The following is a 26,339-nucleotide window of genomic DNA, read 5'->3' as shown; positions in this document are numbered from 1 at the left end:
AGTAGGCACTTTTTAATTGCAGATTTAATCTGTAGCATTTGATGTATTAACCCAACAAAGTTAAATACTGATAATATAGCTGTATTACAGAAGACAGATTACTGGCGTGGACAATTGAGTTTATTGAAAGCAGTGGCTTCACACTGGTAATCTGAGTGGCTGCCTGTCACACTGGGCTAAATGGTCTAAATATAAAGGCAGGGCTGAAATGATAGGTTAGGCCACACGTATCTGACATGCGAGTTGATATAATGAAAAGTCCCATTGTCCGTTTATCCAAGCATTCAATTCTGCAAGTCATTCATGCCCGCTCATTCAGACGCCCATTTCTCCTTTCAAACACTTCTCCGTTCAGTCACTCATCTCTTCACTCGGCCTGATGTAGCGGTCTCTCAGTGTGCATTAGACCATGGAGGAGTCATAAGAATTAACTCTTAAGAACTGATCCATTGACCGTGCAACCTTGAAACCTGCGCGCGCACACACATACACACACACTCCCACGCATACTCTGCTGTCAATTGCCTTAAAAGTGGTGGTCATGCTTGAGAACACATGGATTTCATTCACCCCTCAGCTAAATGGAACCAACACGCTTGCCCACACACGTTTCATTAAAGTGCCCTGGTAGGCTTAGTTTGGCACAGTATGAGTCAGGCGAGTGAGAGGACCTGGCTGAGATGAAACACACACACACACACAGATAGGGCCAATTTAAAAAAGGAGAAAGGCTGAGGTATCAGGGAGGGAGTTAGTTAAGTAACTTTGCGAGATGAAAGTAGCCGGATTAGATGCACACAGTCATGCATGTGTGCGTTTGTGTGTGATCCGAGATTCGTTTCATTTCAGCCAGGTTCCCTCCCAGCAGACACTGGGGAGGGTCTAAATATATTTTGACGATATCGCTCCACCACCCCAGCGCTCTGTTCATCCTAATCCCTTCAACCAATAAAGGAGGAATTTAAAACCAGCCACAGGTTCTGCGACTTTTCCATTGGACGGCGCTGGAATCACACCTGGGTCCAATTGTGGTTGAAAAGCTGTCAGATGTGGGAAGCGTTTGTGTGAATCAATCTGCGATGTCATATGGACTCGGCTGCTGCCATTGGGGTTATTAAATTGGTTCCTTTGTGCCAGACGGGTAAATCCATCACGGAGAACAGTTGGAGGGAAGTGTGGGTGCCTTACCTGTAGGTTGTGTCTCTCCAGTCTCATCTCCAGAATGTTGTTCTGCTCCTCCAGACGCTGTCGCTCGGCCTCTAAATCCTCAATTTTCTGTCTGAAAAATGCACGCACACACACTCACTTACTTGATTATTAATATCTAGCCTGTAGAATAACAACTATGCTCATTGTTGATTCAATAGGTTAATCCTAGAGGAAGAGCTCTGCTCGCAGGCGAGGCATGCAGGGTCTAGCGGAGTTAATCCACCCTCGGTTTATGCATGAATCTTTAATGTCCCAGGTTTTGAATTGGTTGTACTTGCAACAGGTTGTGTGTATGTGTGTGTGTGTGCTAACTACCTGAGTATGCTGACCTCCTCTTTGGCCACTGAAGAGTTGCCGTCAGCAGCAGAGGCTTGCTGCTTCTTTACAGACTCCAGCTCCAGCTCCACCTGGGACACACACAGGAGAAAAATGGGCCTTGTGCACAAACATCCGACCACCTTTGGCCGTGTGCCTGGCACAAACCTTTTGGCTGCAGATAAATCTTGAGCTCTCTATTTTAGTGTGTTGCTATCTATTCAAGCAGACATAGAGACAAACAGATATATCCCTTATACAACATTAGGCCACACTTATTTCCTTGTACTTCGTCTATACTTGTTTAGTTGGTTTCTCTCTCCTCTTCCCTCCTCTCTCGGCAATCATCCCTCATTTACATTTGCACACCCGTTTCCCTCTCTTCCTGACAGCATCTGTCTGTCTCTCAGCTCATCCTAGCTCCCAGTCTTCCCAAGACGGATAAGTAATTACGGCTGAACCAGACAGGTGGATTTCACGCGTCAATACTCATTGCCATGGCTATGTTGATGTCTCCTCGGCAACAAGGAGCCATGAAAAGAAGGGAGATCAGAGAACAAGTGAAGACACAAAGACACAGTCATGGCGCGTGTAGGAGAGTTTAGGTCACACCTGCCAACTCTCTGCTTTATCCAAGTCGTGTACCATATTTTAAAGAAGTCTACCTTTTTGGAACTTTTCTGTAATTTCCAGATTCCTGTAATGTAACAGATGAACTAGGCCCAATTAATCTGTGAAAACTCACAGATTAGACTACTTAACGTCATTCACAGACCACGCTATCTGTTCAGTGCACCTGGCAAACACTCACTTAAGAAAACTGCTTTAAAAAGGATGTTCCATTATTACTACTTTTCTTCTTGTAGCCTGTCAATTAGTGCCACCTCAGTCAGGACGTAACAAGACAAGAGAGCGTCTGTTCTTGTACAAGAAATACCAATCCAGACTCTAAATAGGACTGTCCTTTGGAGGAAAAAAAAAAGGTATCCAGCTCAAGCTTCATTGTTCAGAAGAGCAGAAAAAAAGATGTTTCGTCAGCATGTTAGTCACAGGAGCATCGCAGCGTCTTTGAGTCACAGAAGGCGCTGTGCACCTGCAAGGATAACAGTCGTGACTAAACAGCTACCTGAGATAGCAGAGGCAACATCAGTCTGTGAACATCTGACTAATCAGTAGGCAGTAGTCAGGATTTCTACGGCTTTAATACATTATTTTGCATGTAACCTTTTTGTGTTAAGTAGTGGTAGGGTGCAAATGGAAGTTATTCTGGGGCCAATAAAGTCAACAATAAGCAGTAAGAAGAAATTTAAGTTTTATCTGTATATCAAAGAAAAGCAGAGTGTGTGTACATGTATACATACCGCTTGCAACTGCAGCTTCAGAGTGCCAGTCTCTTCCTGTGCTTTGGTCAGCTGAGCCTGAATCAGGAACAGAGAAAAGGAGGACGCGGACAATTTTAACGGAGAAAAGGAAAGAGCAGCCAATAATTATACAAAGCGTAATCTCTATTTACAGATTCAACATAGAGATGTAGAATCTGTAGGCAGGGACGTGGATTTTAGGGACGGCAAGTGTTCTGGTTTCCGTTTGTAGCACGCTTGTAGTCCGAGTAATGTTGACCAATCACATATCAGCAGGTTGCGGTGTATGCAGGAAACAGATTTCCCGACTTCTTCAAATGCATCAGAAATGATCGATACGACCTCTGTTCAACAAACAGCATTTTTGCATCTTTACTTTTTACAAATCTGCAGCATGATGTTCAAATTTTGGCAAAGGTAAGACGCGTTCATTAAAAGTAAATCACAAGAAAAATGGGTTCAGGAAGTTATTTTTTAATCGCTAACCGCTGGCTAAAAACAGACACGCCCGACATTTTCACCATTGTCCCCCAGAGGCTCCGTCGTCATCAGACTATAGCCGATGGGATCTGAGCTGTCAAAAGTGTGAAGTTGATTGCTGCATTTTGTTCCATGTGTTGCACAAAGTTTGTGCACCATACCAAAACTGTGTGTGTACAAAACAAAGTGCACTGGCCCAATAAGGATGAGTGTTTAGCATGTAGACAAGATGCAGCATGTGCTTGCAGCCATTTCAGCTGTTAGCCAAAACACTCAACAACATGCATACTATGGTAAACTGGCCTGCAGCTAAGAGGACTCTTCCTTATATTAACATTTTTGCAAACTGTAAGACGAGGATATGTGGAAGATTAACTAGGATGTAATGTATGTATGTATTTGTGTGTGTGCACAGGCACCTCCATCTCTGCACTGTGGTTCTGTGTCTTCTGCAGAACGTCTTCTGCCTCTCTGAGCCGCTTGCTGAGTTGAGGCGAGTACTCAGTCGGCGCCAGCTCGCTGTCGTAGGACTCCAGTATCGCACGCATTCCATCACGCTCCTGCAAGATAAAAAAAAACAGACACAAAATGTGAAAATCCCCCTGAACACTTTTCCAACAAATTTCCACGTTGCCAAGTAAGAAGTCATGACATAACCGGATTTGATCAGATATGTTGGGTTTGTGTGCATGAGTGACTAAACCGAGAGAATCAAAGCATCTTTATGTTTTTTCTGATCCGTCTGCGTTGCTTTTGTTTGACGGCATGTTGTGTTAATATGACAGGCAAATGCCTTTGTAAATGAGGAACAAAGCATGAGGCAGCTGTGCCTTTCTCCTCCAAGCTGTGACAAGAGAAGCTCAGGGTTATGGTCTTGCTCAAGCGCGTTTCTCCTCATGTAATAATCAAATCAGAGACAAATGTCTTTGTAGACAAAGGATAAAGAATAAATCAAGAAATTAAATCAGAGTGTCATGACAGAGAAAGGTCTTTGCGAATGAGGCATATAATATTATGCTGCCTCATCTCTCTTATCTGAAATGTGATGAGATAATTTAAAAATTTAAATGAATTGGCTCTCCTCTAGAATACTGGAATAAGAGACGTGTCCTCCACGCCGCAGTCTGTCCAGCAAATAGACGCACCGAGAAGAGAGGATAAAAACCTCCTCAAGTCTACGTCTCCTCAAGTGTCACTCAGACTGTCACGCTGTCTCAGAATAGCTCAAGAGTTTCTGTCAGTTTGTGTCTGTATGAGGTCTGAGTGTGTATGTTCATTAGCACACACAGCAACGTGATGTCTGAGTACGGTTCCCAAAAAACGCGAAGACAAATGTAAAGAAGGAAAAGTCAGCCCTCTACAGGATGTGTTAGAAAGTCAGACACAGATAAACGATAGTTGACAGACACACCAAAAAACAGCTGGGGCCTTGTTACTGCCTCTAAATCCTTACATTTTCCCAGCTAATGGTCCATTTTAGCCACTAAACTCTGAATAAGGAGTCTGCATTGACTCACCATGTGTGAAAAATGAACTCATGTCAGACAAAGTTATGTTCTGCTCTTAAATATATTCCCTGCTTTGTTTTCAGAGAAAAGAAAAGTGCTGTAGTCAGCGTAACTGCTACAAGTGGACAAAAAAAACTTGAATACATTGTTTATGTTTACTAGTTGACCTCTGGAACACTGCAATCATCTACTTCTGGGTTTTAAAATGTTACCAGTAACAGTAACAGAGTTAAATTTGGGGTTTAGCCTTTGTCAGTTTGACCCAAAAGCCTTAAAACATACAACCAAAAGATGTCAGGGGATGAAGACCATTAAAGACTTATTTAAAGCCGCCATTCAGTGAAAAAGTGTTTCACCTTGTAAACATCCCCATGTGGTGTTTTTCATGTGCTACAAGACATATCAGGGACAACATCAGCAGTCATCTCCATGGCTGGGCCTGTCTGCTTTTAAACTGCAGTGTACCAAGGACAGGCTGAACAACACGTTTTCAGATTGGCAGGTTTGAGACGTCACAAACCTAAGGAGCCAATCCCGTTAATGGACGAGGTGACGCAATGCATATCATTATGTGTAACCTATGGCAACCACTTTGGTGATGCGCGAGCCAGCTGTAACCGTCATTGTGATGTTTGCAAACTCACTACTGACTACTAACATTAACGTTACTATGACGAACTACTACATTTCAAGCTAGCTGAGTTCCAACAAGTTGACACTAAACAACGGCAGAGACGTGTTTTGTTTTCTGTTGTAATTTAACTAAAGGAGAAACGTAGCACAGAGTGGGCGGGGACTCTGCAGATTCAGGAATTTTCAATGAGGGAGAAGGACACAATTTATTATTTCAAGCAGAGCATTTTATACGTCTTAAACACGACTGGAGCTGCTCTTTAAAAGAAGTTAAAAATCTATCCCTCCACTTTAGCCTTGAACCAGCCATTGCTTTTTTTTTAAACAGGCCTTTTTGAACAGTTCATCACTGCTCAGATGAAAATCTATGAAAAATGCTGTATCAGCTGATTTTACAAATTCTTTATTTATTTATTATTATTATTTAGTGGGTTTTAATACTTTATGTTTGGCATTCTATGTAATCTATCGTCCTCACTTATCTTTATCAAGTTGGCTTTATTTTTAAATTTGATTTCTATCTTTGTATTTCTTCTCATTTTTACTATCACAGTGTAAATGGACTGTAACGCTTTTCTAGTCTTCTAACCACTCAAAGCTACTTGTACTACATGCCACATTCACACACTGATGGCAAAGGCTGCTATGTAAAGTGCACAACTGTCAACCTGTCATCACATTCACACACCGATGGCTCTGCCAGCGGGAGCAATCTGAGGTTCAGTGTCCTGCACAAGGACACTTTGACATGTAGACAGAGGGAGCTGGGGATCGAACCTCCGACCTTCTGTTTGAAAGACGGTGAGTCTTATTTCCACCTCATGATCAAGTGAAGCACTGGAGGCACATATTCCCTGACTGCACTTTGAGTTGCATCTCATGTACGGAAGGTGCCATTAACGTATTTTGATAAATCAGCATTGAAACAGCACAATATAAAGACATCTGAAAATGTTACCTGATACATCAATCTAGCTTGTTTCAGTAATAAATGATTACTACATTTAATCCCTGTGTTACATAGCTAATCTGTGCTAGTTGCCAAGCAACATGATGAGTGAGATCAATCTAATCTGTTTAAAAACTGGCAAACAGCCCGTTTATTAATGCAAATTCACCGTCAGTCAAGCCTGTTAAAATGATGCATCTCCTCCCCTCCGTCGCTGCGCTGGTCTGCTCTGCATTATGAAGCAAAGCAGGCCGCATTCTGTGGCAATCAGGCTTTTAATAACCAGCTCACAAACAGGCTGCTTACGACCATCCTTGAGTTTTTGAGGGTCATTGAAAGCTCAATAGACGATTATTAACGGGGCTGATTCAGGAAAGTGACTGCAATTTAGGTTGAAGTCGGGTAATGAATACCAGCAGCCTACACCAGCTCAGATAACAGCTTGCACTGTATGTTAAATGCTAAGTAGTGCTCTCTATGAAGACTTGCTCAAAAGCACCGTGTAATTCCTGCATGTAAAATTCTATGAATAATGTGCTGCAATTGTCCTGTCAGATTAGCTTGTAGGCTAGTATCTAAAAACAAACCATGATTAGCCTAATCAGATTCAGCCTGTGATCAGCCATTTCAAAAGCTACATAATCCATTTAAAGAAGACTGAGCCTGGTTCATTTCAAAACAGTACATGTGAAATCATCCTTAAATTCACTTTATTGGTTCTTGCACTGTCATTTGTCACGTAACGTTACGCAATTGCCTAAAACATCTTTGGAGAAACTTAGAGAGGAGGACCGACTGAGCAGAAGTAAATAGAAAAAGGTACGCACACATTTGGAGGTCAGTGTGTAAGTGTTTGCTGCCAGTCCTAACCAGCAGGCCCTGTGGCTATTTACTGTCTATTAACGGCCGATGAAATTCACTCAATCTTAATCAAAAATCTGTCGCTTCTTTTGCGATAAAAAAACTCTCATTTTGAAGCATAAACAAACAAACAGGCGGCGCGAGGACAGAGTGATAAAACTGTCATTACTGTTTTTTATCATCTATTCTTTAAAATTGCTTTTATGTCAACTGTTTTATCTGCTGCGTGGAGACGCCACTGCGCTCCTGATGGGTCAGCGGCTGTACGAGGAAGCAAACATCTGAGCAACAGAAGCATAAAGGAGAGGCAGAGAGGGAAAGGATGAAATTTGATATCCTCTCCACTTCTTTAACGCCTGCTGTCAGGGCACTTCATCATCATTGATTTATGAGCCGGTCTGCGGCTACAGTCGGTCCCACAGGTGGAAGACGGAACGGGAGATCTGCTGGAGCTCAAATGGTTGATCAATTTATTGAAAAGGCGATCAATACAAAATGAATTGAGGACAACTTTGATAACTGATTCCATATTTATGTCCTTTCTCAATCGAAGATGTCCCACACTTCCCTGCTTCCACTTTCTTTAATAAAAAGTTTTTCTGCTTTCTTCTCTTTTATTCCCTCAAAGGACTTGGCTTTATTGAATTTAGGGATGCACGATATTAACGGCACGTTATCGGTATCTGCAGATGATGGCTTAAAAATGACATATCGGTATCGACAGATATGTCATTTTTCTGCCAATATTTTCTGCCAATATTTTCCGCCAATAAAACAACACTTTAATTCTGCCTAAATGCTCGATGATTCCCTAAAAAAGCTTGACTTAATGCTACAACATTAGCTTGGCGCGAGTGTGCGCGCACTGCCTGCACCACCCCTCTTCCGTCAAGTGTGAAGAAGGATGCAAGATGTCTGCGGGATTTCAAAATTTCTGAAACAGACAGCAAGGTTGATTTCATTTTATGTATTCCCAACTGAATTTTTTTTGTGTTCTAAGAACGTTCTGAGAATGTTGCGTGCGATGTTCTGTTAATGTTTTGAACAGAACGTTTTTATTTGGTTCCCAGAATGTTCCTTTTAATAGCAGGAGAACGTTCTCTAAAAAAATCTACAGAAAGTTGCAGTGAGAATGTTCAAATCACATTTCAGGAACGTTTTATAAATCACGTTCTGATAGTTCAAACTAACATCCTTAAAAGATTCTCAGAATGTTGCAGTGAGCATGTTCCACCTTTGTTTTTATGTAACACTGAGCAAATGTTTTATAAAAGGCGTTCTGACATCCCAGGCATCAATAACATCCTGAAAATATCTCCAGAATGTTGCAGTTAAAACATTTTGTCTTAATTTAAGTTTTAATGTTAAGTGAACTTTATTTGAAATGATAAACATCCTTAAAACAATCTTTGAATATTAGATTAAAATGAAGAATAAAAATAAGAATAGATAGATAAATAAAAATATAATACGAGGTATATACAACTGTTGTACAAGCAGGAGTAAGTGACAAGAGAAAGTGACAGTTATGGCATAAAGTGACATGGTATGCAGGATGAGATAATACAGTACGGTATGAGGTCTAAGGTTTATGATATGGTACAATATAAGGCGCAGTATAAAAGTGCAAGTAATATAACAGTAAAAATGATATAGTATAATATACAAATAATACTAATAAATTAGGCATTTTGTACATAACCTAAGTTTAAGTACTTTCCTTATATTACCCAGTGAATGAGTACATTTTAAAAAGCACTGTATTATGTTATTTCTGCATCTGCCAGTGGGCCACTACAATAAGAGTATGATATCAACTACAGGGGAGACTTGATGTTCTCTGCAATCAGGTGAAAAAAACATTCGCCTAATGTATCGGTTTAAAAATCGTCAAAAAGGGTTGGAAAATATCACTGGCAAACAATCCAATAACAACAATATAATATGCCTCCATCTTGACTTTTATATAACAAGTACCAAAAGTAGATTATTTTCAAAGTATTGATAACATAAGTCGGCTACATCAGAAGTCTTCAATTATAATAATTAAGGAAAGCATACATTGGCTGCAGTTTGGTTGTCAGAAGCATCAGTAACTTGATACTTTAAATCGACACAAGCTGTTTGAGTAGATATCGGTTAACTTTTTTAGCCTAGGATTGCAGGTACCAAGCTATTAGAAAAAAACCGACAATAAGATGAAACACGAGAGAAAAGAAGAGCAGCGATAGCCGAACCATCTAGACAGTGAAGAAGAAAGAGAGCGGCGATGTGTAGAACAAAACTGGGAATGAGAATAAAACGTTCTGTTCTGATTGGCTCATGGTAGGTAAGTTCTAAAGCACAGATAAACACCTCCCCACAGTCCTGTGGGAGGATGCTGGACTGTCTTTGAATGCTTCTCGGCTGTATGTTGCCCCTTTGCTCCACAGTCGTGTTTTTAGCTCATCCCAGCCATCGGTCACAGACAGACAGACGCCTGCAGCTCTTTGTACATCCACCACGAAAAGAGCAGAGGAGAGATGTAACCTGGTCGCTAAGGTTTTTTTTTTTTACTCTTGCCCTCACACCTTGCAAGCTGTTTGCTCGGCGCTGCACACCCACTGCCCACTGCACCAGTATATAGGACGCAGCCCACTTTTTAGATGAAAACAAATGCATTAAAAGTGCGTCTTTTAGAAATTTCACGGTGTCCTATTTTGTGTCTGGGACTTCTTTTCTTTTTGCCGTTTTATCTAAAGAGAAATCAAGTATCCTTTTTTCTTTACAGTATCATATCGAAGTAAAACATGTTGGTAGCGTGATAGCTCGAGGTTACAGTCATATCGATAACATCAGTGTGTTCTAGTTTTCTTCAATATATAAAGAATAAGAGAAAAATGATGGATAAAGGACTAAATAAACTCGGGCAGTTGTGGATATGGTTAAGTGAGCTGCATTTATATAATCGGTTACAGTTGTTAACACAACTTTATGAATATTTGGCTGGTTGGAAACTAAATGTTCAGCAGACCATCCCTGAATAAATAACGTTGAATGGGCCGGTATCACACAATAACAGGAACAGATCGTTTTTAGAATACATTGTGACTGAATGAAAAACAACAATTAATCACAGCCTGAAAGCGTGTGTGCTTGAATGTGGTCTCTGCCAAACGAATCTTGGGCCAAGCCATATTTTCAGAGTGCCTGTAGCCCGGCTTAGTTATGATGCTGAGTGTGTGTGTGCGCGTGTGAGTGTGAGAGAGTGTGTGTGATTTGTGTACTAAGAGACTGAGCATGTTGACCTAGGGAATTACACACAGTGAAAAATCAATATCACAGGGAGGTCTAGTCAGGAACTGCAGAGCAGGGAGAAGCCAAGCGGACAGACTGGAGAGTCACATGACATTGATTGGCCAATCAGAGGGAGAGAGGGGTAAAGGAGGGATTAGGAATTCTGTGCTGGCCTTGAGATTTCAAGTGCTTCCTGTAAACCCTGAGCGTTTAGATTCTGGCGTTGGTTGATGGTGGAAAGGTTGTAATGAAAGGTATTTATGGGTTTGTTTGTGTGTGTGTGTGTGAGAGTGTCGGGCACCTTTGTTAATAACAGCACTCTCTTCTGAAGTCGACGGACAAGAGAGTCCTGCGTCTCCCTCTTCTTCTGCTCCTCCAGACTCTTGGTGCGCTGCTGGGACAGCTCTGCCCGGAGCTCAGACTGCGAACGCTCCACACTCCTCACTCTGACAGAGTGGGATAAATGAACAAAGCAGGAGCGTGTGGGTAGGTTAATAACAGGGGAGAGGAGAGGGCAGGGAAAGAGGGAAACGGGTTGATTAGTGCTGGTCAGACAGCAGTTCACAGTCAATTTAGAAGAATGCAGGCGACTCACCTGACTGACACTTAATAACTCGCGGACAACCATCCAGAAGCTGTTAGTAGGACTGATTTCAAGCCGGTTTTATCAATAGAATAATAATGAAACCTCAGGACAATAATTACACCGCAAGCTCCTTTCACGAGTCACCTCACCCAGCACTCTCCTACTCTGCAGTTTCAAATATTTCATAATGAGCCCAATACACCGAGGACAAGAGGGATGCTTGTTAGCTAATAAAAGCATTCTTAGCTGGACTGAGCTGCAGCGGGAGCATAGCAGAGCATGCGCGCAGCCCTCCCTACAGACATCACCTCTGCCTAAACAGGATAAGTTTAATTAGCGAATTCCCCCTCTCTCTCAATCACAATCTCTCCCTCTCTCTCTCACACACACACACACATACACACCAGTGGTTACTGTCAGGAGTGCTATCAGAATCAGGACCAGTTTAATTAACTTTGTGACAATTAAGGACTTCTCAGAGATACGCTCTAATAGATACATGAGGGGAGAGAGGCAGGAAGGCAGAATGGGAGAAAAGGTCTGAAGGCAGGGAGAGGGATTTGGTGCATGTGTGAAGAAGTGTGTGTGTGTGTGTTACCGGCTGTTGAGTGTGTAGTTCTGCTCTTTCAGAGCAATTTCTCTCTGCTGGATCTGAATCACCTCCCTGGACAGATCCTCTGGTTTCCTACAGGCAGACACAAACACAGAACAGTTAGCATGCACACATGTGTACACACATGCACACACAACCGCACAGACATACTCACAGACACACACAATGAAAAATCAATACGACTGAGAGAGCAGAGAGGACAGAGAATAGATGAAAACGACGGCTTTTCCATATTCTTTTGTTAGCCGGCCGGTGGGGAGCTGGGAAATAAAATGACATGAGCAGCAGAGGGAGAGATGAGAGGAGGATAGTGGGCTAAATACTGGTCACAGTTCTGCAAAACAAACTCGCTCCGTGGGAGAGATTGACAGATTACACACACACACACACACACACACACACACACACACACACACACACACACACACACACACAAGGGTAAGGCAACAATAGAGAAGGTCACATACTCAGACAGAGATGCACCACGTGACCTCCAGACTGTAAATCCTGTGTGTAACTAACTATGGATCTGTGCATAGAGAAATGAATTCCATTATCTCCTTAGCTCATGAGAGGGGCTAACATTAGAGGAGTTAAGCTATAAAACATTTGGTGCAACCAAGCAAGGAAAAAGGACACCTGAGAAGTGCTGCAGCTCTCTGCACAGTGCATCTCTCAGGTTTGGTCATAAGAGCAAAATACCTTTAATTTGTAGGAAGTAAATGTAACAACAACTTGATGTTTCATAAGCGATAGCCTGTGCATGAGACATCCACTGAGTCATATGACAAATTTAACACATGGGAGGAAAAGGCCGACAGGTCCGGGTGAGCATCGTGGGCTAGAAGGCCAGAGTTCACCATGTGAGAGTTGGATGGATTTATCATCACTTCCACATCCGCTAGGTGGAGCCTCTGTATGGAAATAATCTCATGACTAAAATATGAGTTCATGAATCATGATGGAATAACTGCGGTACCCAAAGAAGGTAATTCCACATCGCCCTGAGCACAGAGGGATAAGCCTGCGCCTCAGCTTATCGGAGAGGCTCTCTCTCTGTGTTCTGCTGTTCATCTGGGGGGTTTCGCAGGTCATGAACCAGCCACCTCTGTTGACGTTATAAATAACAGGTTGGTAGCAAATTATCGGCCGAGATGTTGTGAACTTCTACGTGTGAATGCACTGGCAGGGCAGTGAAAGTCAACTGTGAGTCTAGTTTTGAGCACACTGTGATATGAGTGAAAGGGAAGTGCTGCTAACACACAGATGTGGATGCGGCCACAGTGACGTCACCCTTCGGTTTGTGGACGGCTGTTTGAGTGCTTTGAGGCATTTTGGCTGTCAACTTCACGGCTTTAGGAGCCAGGAGTGACCATACTGGACAAGAAGCCGGAGCTGGAGAGAAGCAAGGATTTAGAAAACGCTAAGTTGTCAGCTAACACTAGCGCTATCGTGGTTAGCAAGGTATATTCGTTGTTCATTCAAGTTACAATCTCAAAGATCTCAGTTTCGTTCTCTTTGGCAGCACCTATGGCAATAAATGGTAGGGAGCACACTTCCCAGATATCCAGACAGTGCTGCATGTGTGACGTCCACGGTTGGCTCCGGTTGTAACTCTTGATTCTCCTCGCTGACGGTCGCTTTCCTTTTAAGACTGTTTGCTTCATCTGAGCGTCGAGTTTGTTTCTTTTTCTTTGGATTTTCACTTATTGTTGAAGTTGTATCTGTAGTCATCCATCTTTTCTTTGTTTGTTCAGCCATAGTAGATTACTGTTTACTCGCAACACTTGCAGAGACCGGAAAAGCAGCCACTTAGCTCCGCCTACCCTCTCTGGCAGACCAACCACTGCTGGCTGATGGAAAACGCGTCACTAACTGGGCGCCGCTTGGGATTTTTCCTGCTAATGTCACCACCGACACCCAGTCTGTAATACTGCAAATGCAAAGACTTTCATCAGTGGGCCATAGGCTCAATCACCATTGTGTTACCTCATTCAGCGACAGAGAGTGACTTAACAGACATTTATTTAAATGAAGATCTTCGAGATTATTACTTTAATTGGGATGCTAATTTTGGCTAGTGATAACAGGCTTCAGAGTGTCTTTAATTACGGCCAAACCCTGAACAAGGAATTTTTAAGGTTGCAGAGGTTACAACTTTTCAATCCAAAGTAGCCACGCCCCTAAAGCATACCCTGCCCCATAATTTACTAAATGAACATCGTGCGGAAGTAAAGAAGATTTTAAAAGGGACCATAAACTCATAAGTAGAGTCATGTTTTTAAAGACTACTATTCAATTACACCTTTTTCTGCAACCAGCAGAGGAGCATCCTGCTGGCCTTTAGGAGGAATGCAGGTTTAAGAGACCTTTGTTAATCTTCACCTTTCTGACCCGGAGGCTGCATCCAACATTTTGCTCAATAAATTACTTTTAATAGGTAATTAACCATCAATTTCATTCAGAACTGATGTTATTGCAGCATTACTCTGTGAGGAGCTCAGGCTAAACAAGCATTTTGTGATCATTTAGAAGCTCTTCAGGAGGTGCAGAACCTAAGACTGGGAAAATGTAAAGCTAAACTTTTTAAATAGGGAGAAAAGACAGAAACCGTTGATGTTGGAAAGAGAAGGAACACACACACACACACTCAAAGACACCTCAAACGGTCTCTAACTTCTTCCTTCCTCCTTTAAACACACATGCACCAAATGGTCTCCATTCTCCCTCTGGCTGCTTTAAACGTTTCTGAAAAGCAAACCAATCTCAGGAAAAAAAAAATACCTCCCTGAAGGTTTCCATCATCTGTCCCTTCAACGCTGTTCCACCAAACAGCCTGATTTGAAGAAAATATTTTCAGACAGTTTCTGTCAATCTCATGTTTAATTGTGAACCACATGGGTACACACATACGCAGGCACAATGTTCTCAGACTGGGTAACAGAAGGAAAGAAAATAAACAGCAGCAAGCAGCCAACTGCTGGCAGAGTGGAGCTGCGGCTGTGACGCTCGTCTCCACCAGGCAGCCTCATTGATTGTTGCTGGGGAGGGTTAACTTCTGTCCAAAAAAGTTATTTTGGTCTGGCAAAATAAGACAAAAGGCTGGGAAGAAACCAAATCCTGGGGTTGTAAGACATAGACCCCTCAACTACTGTGCCAATGTGTTTACTCCTCATTAACAACTGCTGCACAACATGTTCTTTTCACAGCACTAATGACCACCCTGAAATGGCTAGTGACAGAGAGAGAACAATATCTAAACTAAAGCTCAACGATGTAAAATGTATCAGTAGCTTGCAGTCATGAGAAATGACTAACAGGCCAGCAAAATGACCAAATCAATAATACAAATACACACTGGCACGCCAAAGCACTGCAGCCATTATGAGATATTTCACATTTAATGACAGAAGAAGCCGACAATACACAAGACACTAAGAGAGCTTTGTTTTGATGTCAACATTCATTCAGACGCTGTGGTGTTATCTTTCTGTCACTGCGGTTTCATCAAACCGGCTCATCATCTAATCTCAAACAGGGTAATGACACAAATCAAGATCAGTTTCTAATTCTTTGAAGTGATAATCTAGACGATTTTCATGTAAATAAATGTCTGTTAGTCACTTAAGTCTATCGCCGAATGAGGTAACACAATGGTGATTGAGCCTATGGCCCACTGATGAAAGCCTCAGTATTACAGACTGGGTGTCTGTGGTGACTTTCATGGAAAATAATCACAAGCGGCGCCCAGTTAGTGACGCGTTTTCCATCAGCCAGCAGTGGTTGGTCTGTCAGAGAGGGTAGGCGGAGCTAAGCGGCTGCTTTTCCACTCTCTGCAAGTGTTGCGAATAAACAGTAATCTACTATGGCTGAACAAACAAAGAAAAGATGGATGACTACAGATACAACTTCAACAATAAGTGAAAATCCAAAGAAAAAGAAACAAACTCGACGCTCAGATGAAGCAAACAGTCTGAAAAGGAAAGCGACCGTCAGCCAGGAAAATCAAGAGTTACAACCACTCGCAATTACCATATATATATAACCATAAGGGGGCGCTCAAGAGAACGAGACAGAAATCTTCGAGATTGTCAGTTTAACTTTCTTATGAAATATAAAAACAACACCTAAAGGCATTCATCATAATTCAAATTATGAAATAATGACTGCCTAACAGCATATAAGGCAATTTAAGTGTTCTGCCAAAGCACAAAGTCAATACTCATTTTCAAGTGAGGGGAATGAAGGTGAACAGATTGCTGAATGAAACGCTCCTGCTCTGCACTCGACTCTACATCACAGCTCTGCGTCAGGAAAACAACATCCTGACAATTAAGTCGGCCCATTTAGTAAACAGTAAAAACAGCTGGAAGGAGTTTCTAACTGTTGATTTGCAAGCTGCATTAACCTTTACTTTTGATCAGTATGAGCCTCACACATATGGCTGCCCTTTAGAAGCCGTATGTGCGGCGGAGTTTTTTTTTTTCCCAGCAACAGCGCTCAGGCAGCCAATCACATGGTAGTCTGAACACCTGAATTTTGAGGAGGGTTTTAAATTTTCAACTCAATTTAGGCAGGGTGGCAGCCTAGCCTGACGTAAATCTTCAGAAAAATGATGGACAGCCCAACCCAGTCATTGTATATATTAAACTGAGGCTGGTATTACATTCCAGCCATCCTCCCCGGGCTTTTAATAACTGTAAATTTAACAAATGCTATCAGGTGCCATAATGCATTACATAAGACCTGAAACCTCTCATGAGTCAAAATTTCATTTTATAATTTTGACAGCATGTCTACCTATTTCTTGTTGCCCTGCAGGAAGGTTTAACACACACACACACAAGCTCAAACACACACACACACACACACACACACAGTGGGAGACAAACTGGATATTCTGCGTGGATGTGTCCCATTTAACATTCAGTTAACATCACAGCCCAAGTTAATCAAAACGATGTGCGTGTGTGCGTGTCGCGTGTGTGCATGCATGTTTGCATTGGACGGACCAGGCTACAGTGTTTATAGGCTGTCAGATGTGCTCCACCGCTCACAAGGAAACATGCAATCATTCTCTCATTACCAGTTTAGACTGGATGCATTGAGACGCACTCAATGCACACACAAGCAGGTGTAAGACAAACACACACACACGCACGCACCTATACATGCTGGTGGAATCAATCCACAGTGATGAGGCACATTTATTTGGAATGACCACAGCTCCACCTAGTGGTACTTACTTATATTGCATAAATAAAACATAATAAAACAACCCTCTGTTTTTGTGTCTCACAATCACACACTCTGACACAGTGTCTGACCTGATGTTGAGTCCAGTAGATTGCCCCAGGTTTTCCCAGGCTTGGAGCTTCTCTGCCAGCCTCTACGGGATCAAGAAACAATAGGTCACATATCTGAGCATATATGGGGAGTACATGATGTTGTTATGAAAGCAGTCAAATGCATAGAAAATGTGTGTTTTTAAAAGGTATCTAAGGTCAAAAATACATAAACATGAATTATAAAACATAATCTGCTATAAGGACTCTGATAAGATTTACACTTCATGGTCAATCCTGCTCCTGTCCTCCAGAACCTCCACTGGCTCCCCGCTCCACAACACATCCAGTTCTAAGTCCTTCTTCTCACCCACAAAGCCCTCCATAAGCAGGCCCCTTCATGCCTCACAGACCTGCTCCACCGCCACACGCTCCTCTGATGCAAACGTCCTCTCTCTGCCACTCAGAACCGAAGCGCCGGACCTGGGGCGACAGAGCTTTCTCCATAGCTGCCCCCTCCCTCTGGAACTCTCTACCCAAACACATCCGAGACTGTACCGACCTGACCGCCTTCAAATCACGGATCAAGACCCAGCTTTTTAGAACTGCTTTTAACCTCTGATGCTGATTTTGTTTTAATTGTTTGTTTATTTGCTTCAGGTGCTTCCCCCACAAGCTTTTTGAACAGGTGCACACACCCGTGCAATCTCCATAGACAAACATTTAACTGCATATAAATCTCCCATCATCTGTTGCATCTCTCACTACAGTTCCTTGCAGCCTCTGGACGCAGCACATCAGCATACAGAATGTGTGTCTGGAGCTTCATGAAATGGGTTTTTCATGGCCAAGCAGCTGCACTAAAGACTCATAACAACATGTGCAGTGCCAAGTGTCAGCTGGAGCTGTGTAAGGCAGGCTGCAACTGGACTCTGGAGCAGTGGACGTGTTCTTTTGAGTGTTGAATTAAGCTTCACTATCTGGCAGACTGATGGACAAATCTGGGTTCAGGGGACGCCAGGAGAAAGCTATCTACCAGAATGCATTGTTCAACGCTTCGTACCTTTTTGGCACGAGTTTGGGAAAGACCGTTGTTTCAACATGACTGTGCCCCTGTGCACAAAGCAAGCTCCAAAAAGACATGGTCAGACCAGTTTTTTGTTGAGGAACTTGGTTGATCAGTGCAGAGCACTAACCTTGAACCCATTGATCACCTTAGACGGGCAGGTATTAAAGGGCCAGTTCGCCGATTTTCTACCTCAGTCCTATCATGCTATTATTGAGAGCTAATGCCATTATTGTAGGAAAAAAATGCAATTTGGCTCTGTGCCTTTGGAGGACGCCATCTGCTTCTCCAATGGGCCCTGTAAAACTTCAGCCAGACTACATGGAACGTGTCATCAGGCGGAGGCCAGGGAGCTCGCTAAACTACACTTCCTCAATCTAGGACGCCCGCCTCTGATGTCATGTCTCGTTCAAAATCGTCAAAGGTTTGAAATGTAGACTGCAGACCTGAAGATTTTTTAGACGATCCACCGGTATATTCTTGCCGAATTTCGGATTCTGTACCGCTTTGAGCCATTGCCTGCAGCGGTCAACAACCTTGACTGTAAAACGGAAGTATTTCACTCCAGCCTCTCTCGCCTTTCAGAGGGAGGGGCGCAATGCACGCTGGGTGTTGTAAGAATGTAGAATGGGCGAAACCACAAGCTGTTTGTACAACTTTCTCCACAGCTATGGCGGCGATTTCAAATTTTATTGCTTCTATCGATTACAGAGAACACCAGCTGTGAATGACAGCGGCTTTTTCCAGGGGAGAACTGCTCCTTTAAACACTCCAACACGCCAGGCCTTTTCTTCCAACATCACTGCTTGATCTCATAAATTCTCTTTTGGCTAAAATGGGCACAAATTCCCACAAACACCCTCCGACATCTTCAGGAGAGCCTTCCCAGAAGAGTGCCTGCTGTTATAGCAGCAAACTGGGGTCTTTATCTATTGTATTGCAGTGCTCTGGTATGTCGGTTTACATCCCTTCAGTTCATGTTCATGATAGGAGGATATGATAATAAAGTGAATATCTATGTGTAACATGTAAGGGATCCAGCTTACCTCCTTCTCCAGCTCCATATTGACCAGCTCTTCCTTCGTTTTCTCCGTCCTCTCCAGCTTCCTCCTCAGCCCCTCCACCTCCTCTTTCAACAGGCTGCAATTCTCTCTGCTCTCCCTGGACGGAGCAGAGCCAAGACATAAAACAAAAACAAAATACACAGAACATTAACTTCAAAGATTAGAAATGAGTGTCTGCTGTGGAAATGTACCAAACTCCATCTATGCACACAGAAACTGGATTACAGGGAATGAGCAAGATAACTCAGAAAACTGTGCGACACATTAACCTGTATTGCATTAATCTGATTATTCTAAAACCCCTGCTTACATGTGGTTATCTCTAAAAAGGGATCAAAGGGGCTACACTAACAAGAAATGTATCTAATCCCACCACTTATAACATTTCAGAGAACAGCCGGCGGATGATAAATGTCATCAGAGACATGACACTTGATGTGACGTAACAGGAAATCACTTTCCCAATCCCAATCTTTTCTGTGCACATTTGCCTCGTTAAAAAAAACATAAGCAAGCAGTGAGTTAAAGTTATTTCAGAAGAATTCTAGCTGTGTTAGAAATAAGAAAATTAGGTTTCAGGCTTTAATCGGTGACAATATACAGAGGCCACCCCCACTCTCTCTTCCCCATTTCCGCCACTGTCCACTGTCCTCTAAAATAAAGTAATAAAAAGCACAAAAAAAAAAGTGATATATCGTTGTGACTTGGTGAAACGTTAATAGTTTGAACTGTAATGATGTGATCGAATTCAAAACTGAAGCACAGCAGAAAACGCTTGCCATCGAACAAATTAGTAATCTGCTTTCCAGAGTCCCAGAGTGTTCTCACATTTAAAGTAGTGTGCCTTGTATTCCAACAGACGCCAAAAATACGCCACCTGCTACAAACCAATGGAGGAAACTAACGAGCCAAGCCGTTGTTAATCTTTCCTGCTTCAGCGTCCCGACCTCAGTCAGAAAGCACAGGAGAGACTTATTATTGTTGGGTCCCAGGACCTCAAGGCTGTAGCTAGCTACGGGGCTAACTCCCATCACTTAAATACGCCAGCAGAATACTTAAACTGTACATTAGTTCTGTTGTTTATACAGCTACCGATCACTCTTTTCTCTGGTCTTCTGCTGCTCTGGTCCCCGACGCTTCACCTGACTCGTGCACAAACACTTATGTTCTCTCTCACTTACTCTACCACCACACGCTCACGCACCAAGCTCTTCCCGAAACAAATTCAATTAAACGTTGAATTCCAACATTTGGGAAAAGTGACAGCCCTAATCTGCTCACATGAATTAATGCACAATAGGGCTTGATGGCCTTCAAACTATGTAAAGTACAAAATCCTGAACACGAAGTATCTGGTTTGGAGGATCTAAAACAATATAAACAAAATCACCTGTCCCCTAATTCTTCCTAGTGTGGTATGATAACCCACAGGCACAGTGAACTGTCAGTTTGAAGCAGTGTGGGGTCTCACCAGGCTATAGTCTGGCTGTTCCATAGAAAGGTGGAACCTTTTGGAAAGCAATAAAAACTTAAAAACTAGTATTTGACCTGAGGAAAGCATTATCGTCTCTGAGGCGCTTCAACTCCTTCTCCAGGTCCGGCACTTTGGCCACCTCGGACTTTACAGTCTTCACAATGGCGATGTCTTGTTCCTGGAGGGCCAGACGCCTCTCCAACTCCTGACAACACAGGAAGGAAGAAATCAGTCGAAAGAAACGGCAACAGTGTGTTTTTTATTCAGTGCACTGCAAAAGCATTCAGTGCCTTTGTAGCACACAGACATACGTTTAGAATTTAATTATTGAAATAGCTTATAAACATGAATATTTATTATATTCAGAAACTATTTCATGACCTGTAAACACATAATAAACAAACACAACGTATAAGAAAGTGATGTGAAAGAGATTTCAACCTACTTTGTGCCATTTTTGTAAAAACGATACATACATTCACGAGGATGGGGCGCCTGCTCCACCAACTGAGCTAAACCAGCGCCCCCTAAAGCTAGTTTTAATAATTACTAATTAGGGCTGGGTTAAAAAAAAACAAAAAAACAGACTTTTAATTAAAAATATGTGTAAAAAAATCGAATCCAATTGGGACCTTGTGAATCAGAATCGAATTGAATTGAGAAATCCTTATCGATACCCAGTCCTATTAATAACGCTGGGGATATATTTATTATCTTTAACACCTCATGGAGCCAATCACTGTTGCTTTTGTACAATCTCATTTAGCAGCTTTGCCTGGTCTCTTCTGCATGTATTTCTCTGCTGATAAAGTAATGGAGAAATAACAAAAAAAAGTCGGTCAATCATGCATAAGGCTGTCTCTATATTTGCAATGCAACAGTAGTGACAAGTCACAACCACATTCACTATGTTTGGTCTTTTATTTCTAGTGGTTAGGTCCTTTCTGTTTTACACTTTAATGTGTGTGTGGTGAATGTTAATCCATTTATAATTAAAACAGGAGTTAGAGTGTACTTGTCTCAGCCAACTGTTTGTTCTCTTCCAGAACTGACAATTTTTAGTCTTTGTTTTCTAAGAGGAATCAATGGCGGGCACTCCGGGCACAAAACCAAATGTAACTAGTAACTCGATTCGGGAACTTTGCACCTTTCAACCGGCAAATTAAGTTAGTCAATATGCAAAGTCTGCATCAGAAAGGTTCCTCTGAAAAAGAAAAACACCAAATTTGTGGGCGTATACAGCTCCCTATACTCCAGCTTTCAAGCACATTTGCCCCTCCCACCACCAAGTTGCAGTGCTGCAGGTACATAATGTTGCTGCAGAGAAAATTCTCTTACAGATTCTACATAGAAAAGTAGAAATTAGTAGTAAAAATTGCAGCACGCGGAAGGAAGATAGGAAGTCTTGGCAAGAAGTAGTTTATCGCTAACTGCCAGCTACACGCCCGGCATGTTCACTGTTGTCCCCAGAGGCCATATCGTCGTCAGACTATAGCCGATGGGATTCAAAATTGCAAACTCTGATTAAAAACGGACATAACAAAGTGGCCAAAAGTAATTTCAACTGTGTTTCACATACCTTAATCTTGACGATGTGGTCTGAGCAGGTGGACTGGGTAGCTTGGAGACTTTGGCAGAGCTGAGAGACTTCCTGATACTTTCTGAATATAATGCCAAGCAGACAGAAGAGTGTGGTCAGCATCAGCCAGTACTGCTTACTCTTCATTAGCATGAAACAGAGCTGGGTAAGCAGTGATATCAATGTGTGTGTGTGTGTGTGTGTGTGTGTGTGTACCTGCGTTGCAGATCTAACTGTTCCTGCAGCTCCTGGTTTTCCAGACTTTGAGAAGAAATGGTTAAGTCTTGGTTTTGAATCTTCTGCTTCAGCTCTCTGATTTCGTCCTTAAAAGAACTGCTTGTCTGGAAACAGATTACAGACAAGAGCCAACATTAGATAAAAGACACAACCAGTGTACAAACACACAGGTGTGTGTGGCTCACTGTGTACCTGGTTAGCAGTGGTCAGGCTAGCATCCCGCTCCTCCAGTTTCTTGTTCAGTCCCTCCAGGTTCTTGCGGAGAAAACGATTTGCATCCAGCTGATCTGACAGGTTTTTAGCTGCCTCAGTTTCTCTTTGCTCCAACTTTTTTATTCTCCCCAAGAGATCCTGGTTTCTGTCGACCTCATGCTGTAAAATAAAAATGGAGAAATATGCTTTACACAATGTTATAAGGTAATGTAAGATTTTCTAGGTAGGAATTATTATACGTTGGTGATAAATACCTGCTGATACCACAACAATCTTTAGCTGCGCATCTTACGGTATCTTACAGAATCAAGTATTCACCCAGACCATGGTATATGGTATGGTATGGGATGTGTAAGGACTTGTAACCTGTACCTCCAAGTCTCGCGCGCTGTCAGAAGCAGCCTTCTCCAGTTCAAATCGAGCTCGCTTGTGACTCAGCTCCATCTGCTTCTTCTCTTGGTCCAACTGAAGGTAGCGATTCTTAGAGTGGACCCTGTCTGCTGCTTCCAACAACTAAAAGCAAAGTCAAGTCAGTCAGAGCAGAGGTCGAATGTTAATATTGTCCTAACGCTGCTTTCTGTTAATGCTGTAGGTTTCTGTTTACCTCCATGCTGCGTTTGTACTGACTCGGCAGGTTTCCAGTCCCCGCTGAGTGCTCTGACAGCCGCCGTGGAGGTTCAGTTTGGCTGATGAAGGAGTTGAAGGACTTTAAGGTTGTTAACACAGTGGTGTCATCTTCTAAATCCATGTTGAGAGTCTCTGGTGTTGCAGAGCACTAATAAAGGGTTCAAAGTAAGAGCAAGTGTCAGGGAAGTATTAAAAACACACACACAAAAAGCTATTACAGGGGTAATATTTAATAAGAGGGGAGAACTAAAACATATAGATACCTGATAGCAGATAGATAAATAAAAGGAGATTATTTTTAAATGTTGCACACTACATTATGTTTACGCACGATATGGAAAAGGTTGAAAGGGTTCACAAGTTAAACGTCATAATATTCCAGAGGCTAACTGTTCACATTTAACTAAAGATAGCTATTTAACGGTTCGTAACACTGACGTTAGCTTCCTTGCTCGCGGACACAAACAATACGAAATAAGTTATCAAAGCTAACCTAGCAGCTAAAAACAAAAGCTTGTATTCAGTCGCAACATTATTTTAAGTTGTTCTGGTACTTTTTTCGTTCCTGTTTCTGTGTTTAACAGTTGTTCCTGTGTCACCACAAACTAGGCAGCTATTCAGAAGGTGCTAGCAAGCTAAAAATCCTGAATTAACTATGTACCATTCACGTTATTAGAGTCTCATTGGAAGTATAGGTCCTTACCTCGGACTTGACTTGATTATCAAGAGGAGCAAGTAAGTTGTAGATTAGTTATCTTGGCTCTGCTAGCTTGTTAACTGCATACACTGCATGTATTAGAAATCCCTCCAGTTTAGCTCGAATGAGATGCCCGTAGTATCGCGAGACTCTTTTGAGTCTCGCGAGAGTGTCTGTTGTAGATAGCAATACATCCAACTACAATTCTATTCTTAAATACTACAGCTTTTCAGACATAAAATCTCATGGGAGCGATTATCTTGGCACTTGTTATGACTTTTCTTGAGGAGGCACGTGATTTGTCTGTATATTAATCCACTTTCCGGCACAAGAAGTTGAAAAAAAACTACAGTTAGGCGTCACAACATCGTCATACCCGCGTCGGTGAGCTTTTCACTTCTAACATATTACCCTTTTTCACAGGGTTTGTCATCCGTCTGGCACCTGCATTGTAATTGCATAGTTTGTCCAACAGAGAGCAGTAGTGCTTTGGTCACAGCATGGTGAGGGAACTTGTCAAGAGTGAGCTTGTATTTTATTTCATTCTCTGAATGCACATATTATTCTTTAACATGAATAAGCTTATATGAATATTTTACCTACATAGCAGACTGACATGACATGAGGGCATTCATATGATACTCACATATGCAAGTAAAAAAAAAAAAGGTATGGGCTAGTTGTTGCTGGCATAAGTGTCATAGGTGACAGGAAAAAAGACCAATTTGGCCACAAATGTATCGCCTTTATTATTAAAAAACCCATGTTTATTCTAATCACAACTAATGACCTCGAATGGTGCTTCTCATCACACCTTGATTTAGCTACAAAAAGCAAATGTTACCAAACCTTGCAACCAATAGTGCTTTTTTTATTCTTATGCATCCCTGTGCACCTACATGAATACTTCACTGATTGACAAAACTTGTCCTCTGCATTTGAAAACCTCATTGTAGCACCCAAGGATCAACTACAATTCACTTAAGTCTGAGGCAGTGGCCAGAGTGTTCTTTATTCCTAACATGTATGTCCTTTGATGTTGGGAGAAAATTGAAGACTAAAAGCATTTATGTGAACACAGGGAGGGGGAGAGCTCATAAAGGCCCAAAGCCTCACCTGTAAGATGAGAGCCGCTGTGACGTCCATGTAAACAGCGGAAACATAGAGTACTTTGAAGTACATTTACTGTATATAGTATGGTAAATGCACTGAACTTATATAGGTCCTCTGTAGTCTTTGAAACATCCTACATTCACCCTTTCACACACACATTCAGACTTCCATGTAAGTTGCTTACCAATCCATCCAATCTAATTCATTCACACACCCATGGTTATACATTCAGGAGCTTTTCAGGTTCATATTGACTGCAGGAACTTACCTGCCGATCTTCTGATAGGTGGACCACACCTCTGAGCTGTTTAGTTGACAAAGACATCCAGGGATTTTGTTCACAGTGTTTAATTGTCTTGTTGTTAACAGGAAGTGGTCATGCCACCTAATTAGCTTCCCGCTGAGTGGTTGTGACGGTTTGGAGAAGAGTAGACGCAGACAGAAAGCAACACATTAGGCTGACTGACGAAATCCGGGAACATTTTACACTAGCAGTAGCTTTAATTACAAAATTGCCACCCCAGGTTCCCGCTGGAGAGCAGCTGCGGAAGAGGTCAGAGCGGTTGCACTCGCTTTACAATATTTATGCAAGAAAAGAGCTGGAAAACATCGCACAAAAGCTAGGGGGAGCAACAGCGGGAGGCTTTTAAAAACTTGGGTGAGATCCAAGAGGGAGAGGGCGGAGGGGTGTGAATTTGTCTGAAAAGGTCAGACAGAAGACATGTCCTCCTCAAGGTGACGTAAGGGCTCCCATTTGCTCTGTCACTGTCTCTTTCTCTCTCATCCTTTCCCCCCCAAGAGGACTCTGTCTGTTTCAGTCTGCGGCCCTCAGCCCCCTTGCTCCTCCCACCTCTTGTCTATTTTTTTTGGACCCCTCTGACTCCCTCGCTTACTGGCTAATAACACTTTTATCCTCACTGTCTTTCTATATCTGTCGCATCTGACTCAGTCTTTCCCCGTCTCTCTCGGGTGTTCTGTCTCCCTCCTCTGCCCTCGCTCTTCTGAGCTCAGCCTGAAAGCAGCAGCAAGTAAACAGACACAGAAATGCACATTCTGTCGCACATCCACATAAACACACACCGCGAGATGTAAATCAGCAGAAGTGCCTGCAGATGTGCCCTTCATTGCCATCTGTAATGTAAAGGCAGCATCATACACTCAGTGGCTTATCAGCACCAACATAAATACTCTTT

General features: G+C 42.4%; 1 protein-coding gene across 1 annotated transcript in view; it reads right to left on the bottom strand.

The window, feature by feature from the left end:
• Positions 1-24,119, bottom strand: part of mad1l1 (mitotic arrest deficient 1 like 1) — a 69,902-nt gene extending 45,783 nt beyond the window's left edge. The window contains exons 1-15 of the mRNA XM_069666026.1: positions 24,040-24,119; positions 23,314-23,484; positions 23,082-23,222; positions 22,689-22,868; positions 22,476-22,600; positions 22,260-22,341; positions 20,755-20,885; positions 19,189-19,303; positions 17,119-17,180; positions 11,777-11,863; positions 10,894-11,038; positions 3,785-3,925; positions 2,886-2,942; positions 1,525-1,616; positions 1,189-1,279 (exon numbers count right to left, since the gene is read on the bottom strand). Coding sequence (XP_069522127.1) covers positions 1,189-1,279; positions 1,525-1,616; positions 2,886-2,942; positions 3,785-3,925; positions 10,894-11,038; positions 11,777-11,863; positions 17,119-17,180; positions 19,189-19,303; positions 20,755-20,885; positions 22,260-22,341; positions 22,476-22,600; positions 22,689-22,868; positions 23,082-23,222; positions 23,314-23,457 — 1,593 coding nt within the window. The 5' untranslated portion in view covers positions 23,458-23,484; positions 24,040-24,119. The remainder of the gene's footprint in view (positions 1-1,188; positions 1,280-1,524; positions 1,617-2,885; positions 2,943-3,784; positions 3,926-10,893; positions 11,039-11,776; positions 11,864-17,118; positions 17,181-19,188; positions 19,304-20,754; positions 20,886-22,259; positions 22,342-22,475; positions 22,601-22,688; positions 22,869-23,081; positions 23,223-23,313; positions 23,485-24,039) is intronic.
• Positions 24,120-26,339: the final 2,220 nt, after the last annotated feature.

This window comes from Semicossyphus pulcher, unplaced genomic scaffold (assembly GCF_022749685.1).
Source record: "Semicossyphus pulcher isolate SPU_LCO1_2020_fin unplaced genomic scaffold, fSemPul1.0.p SCAF_17, whole genome shotgun sequence".
NCBI classification, from domain to species: Eukaryota; Metazoa; Chordata; class Actinopteri; order Labriformes; family Labridae; genus Semicossyphus; species Semicossyphus pulcher.
Note: the sequence above shows the minus strand (reverse complement) of the source record. Positions and strands in the feature narration are given on the sequence as shown.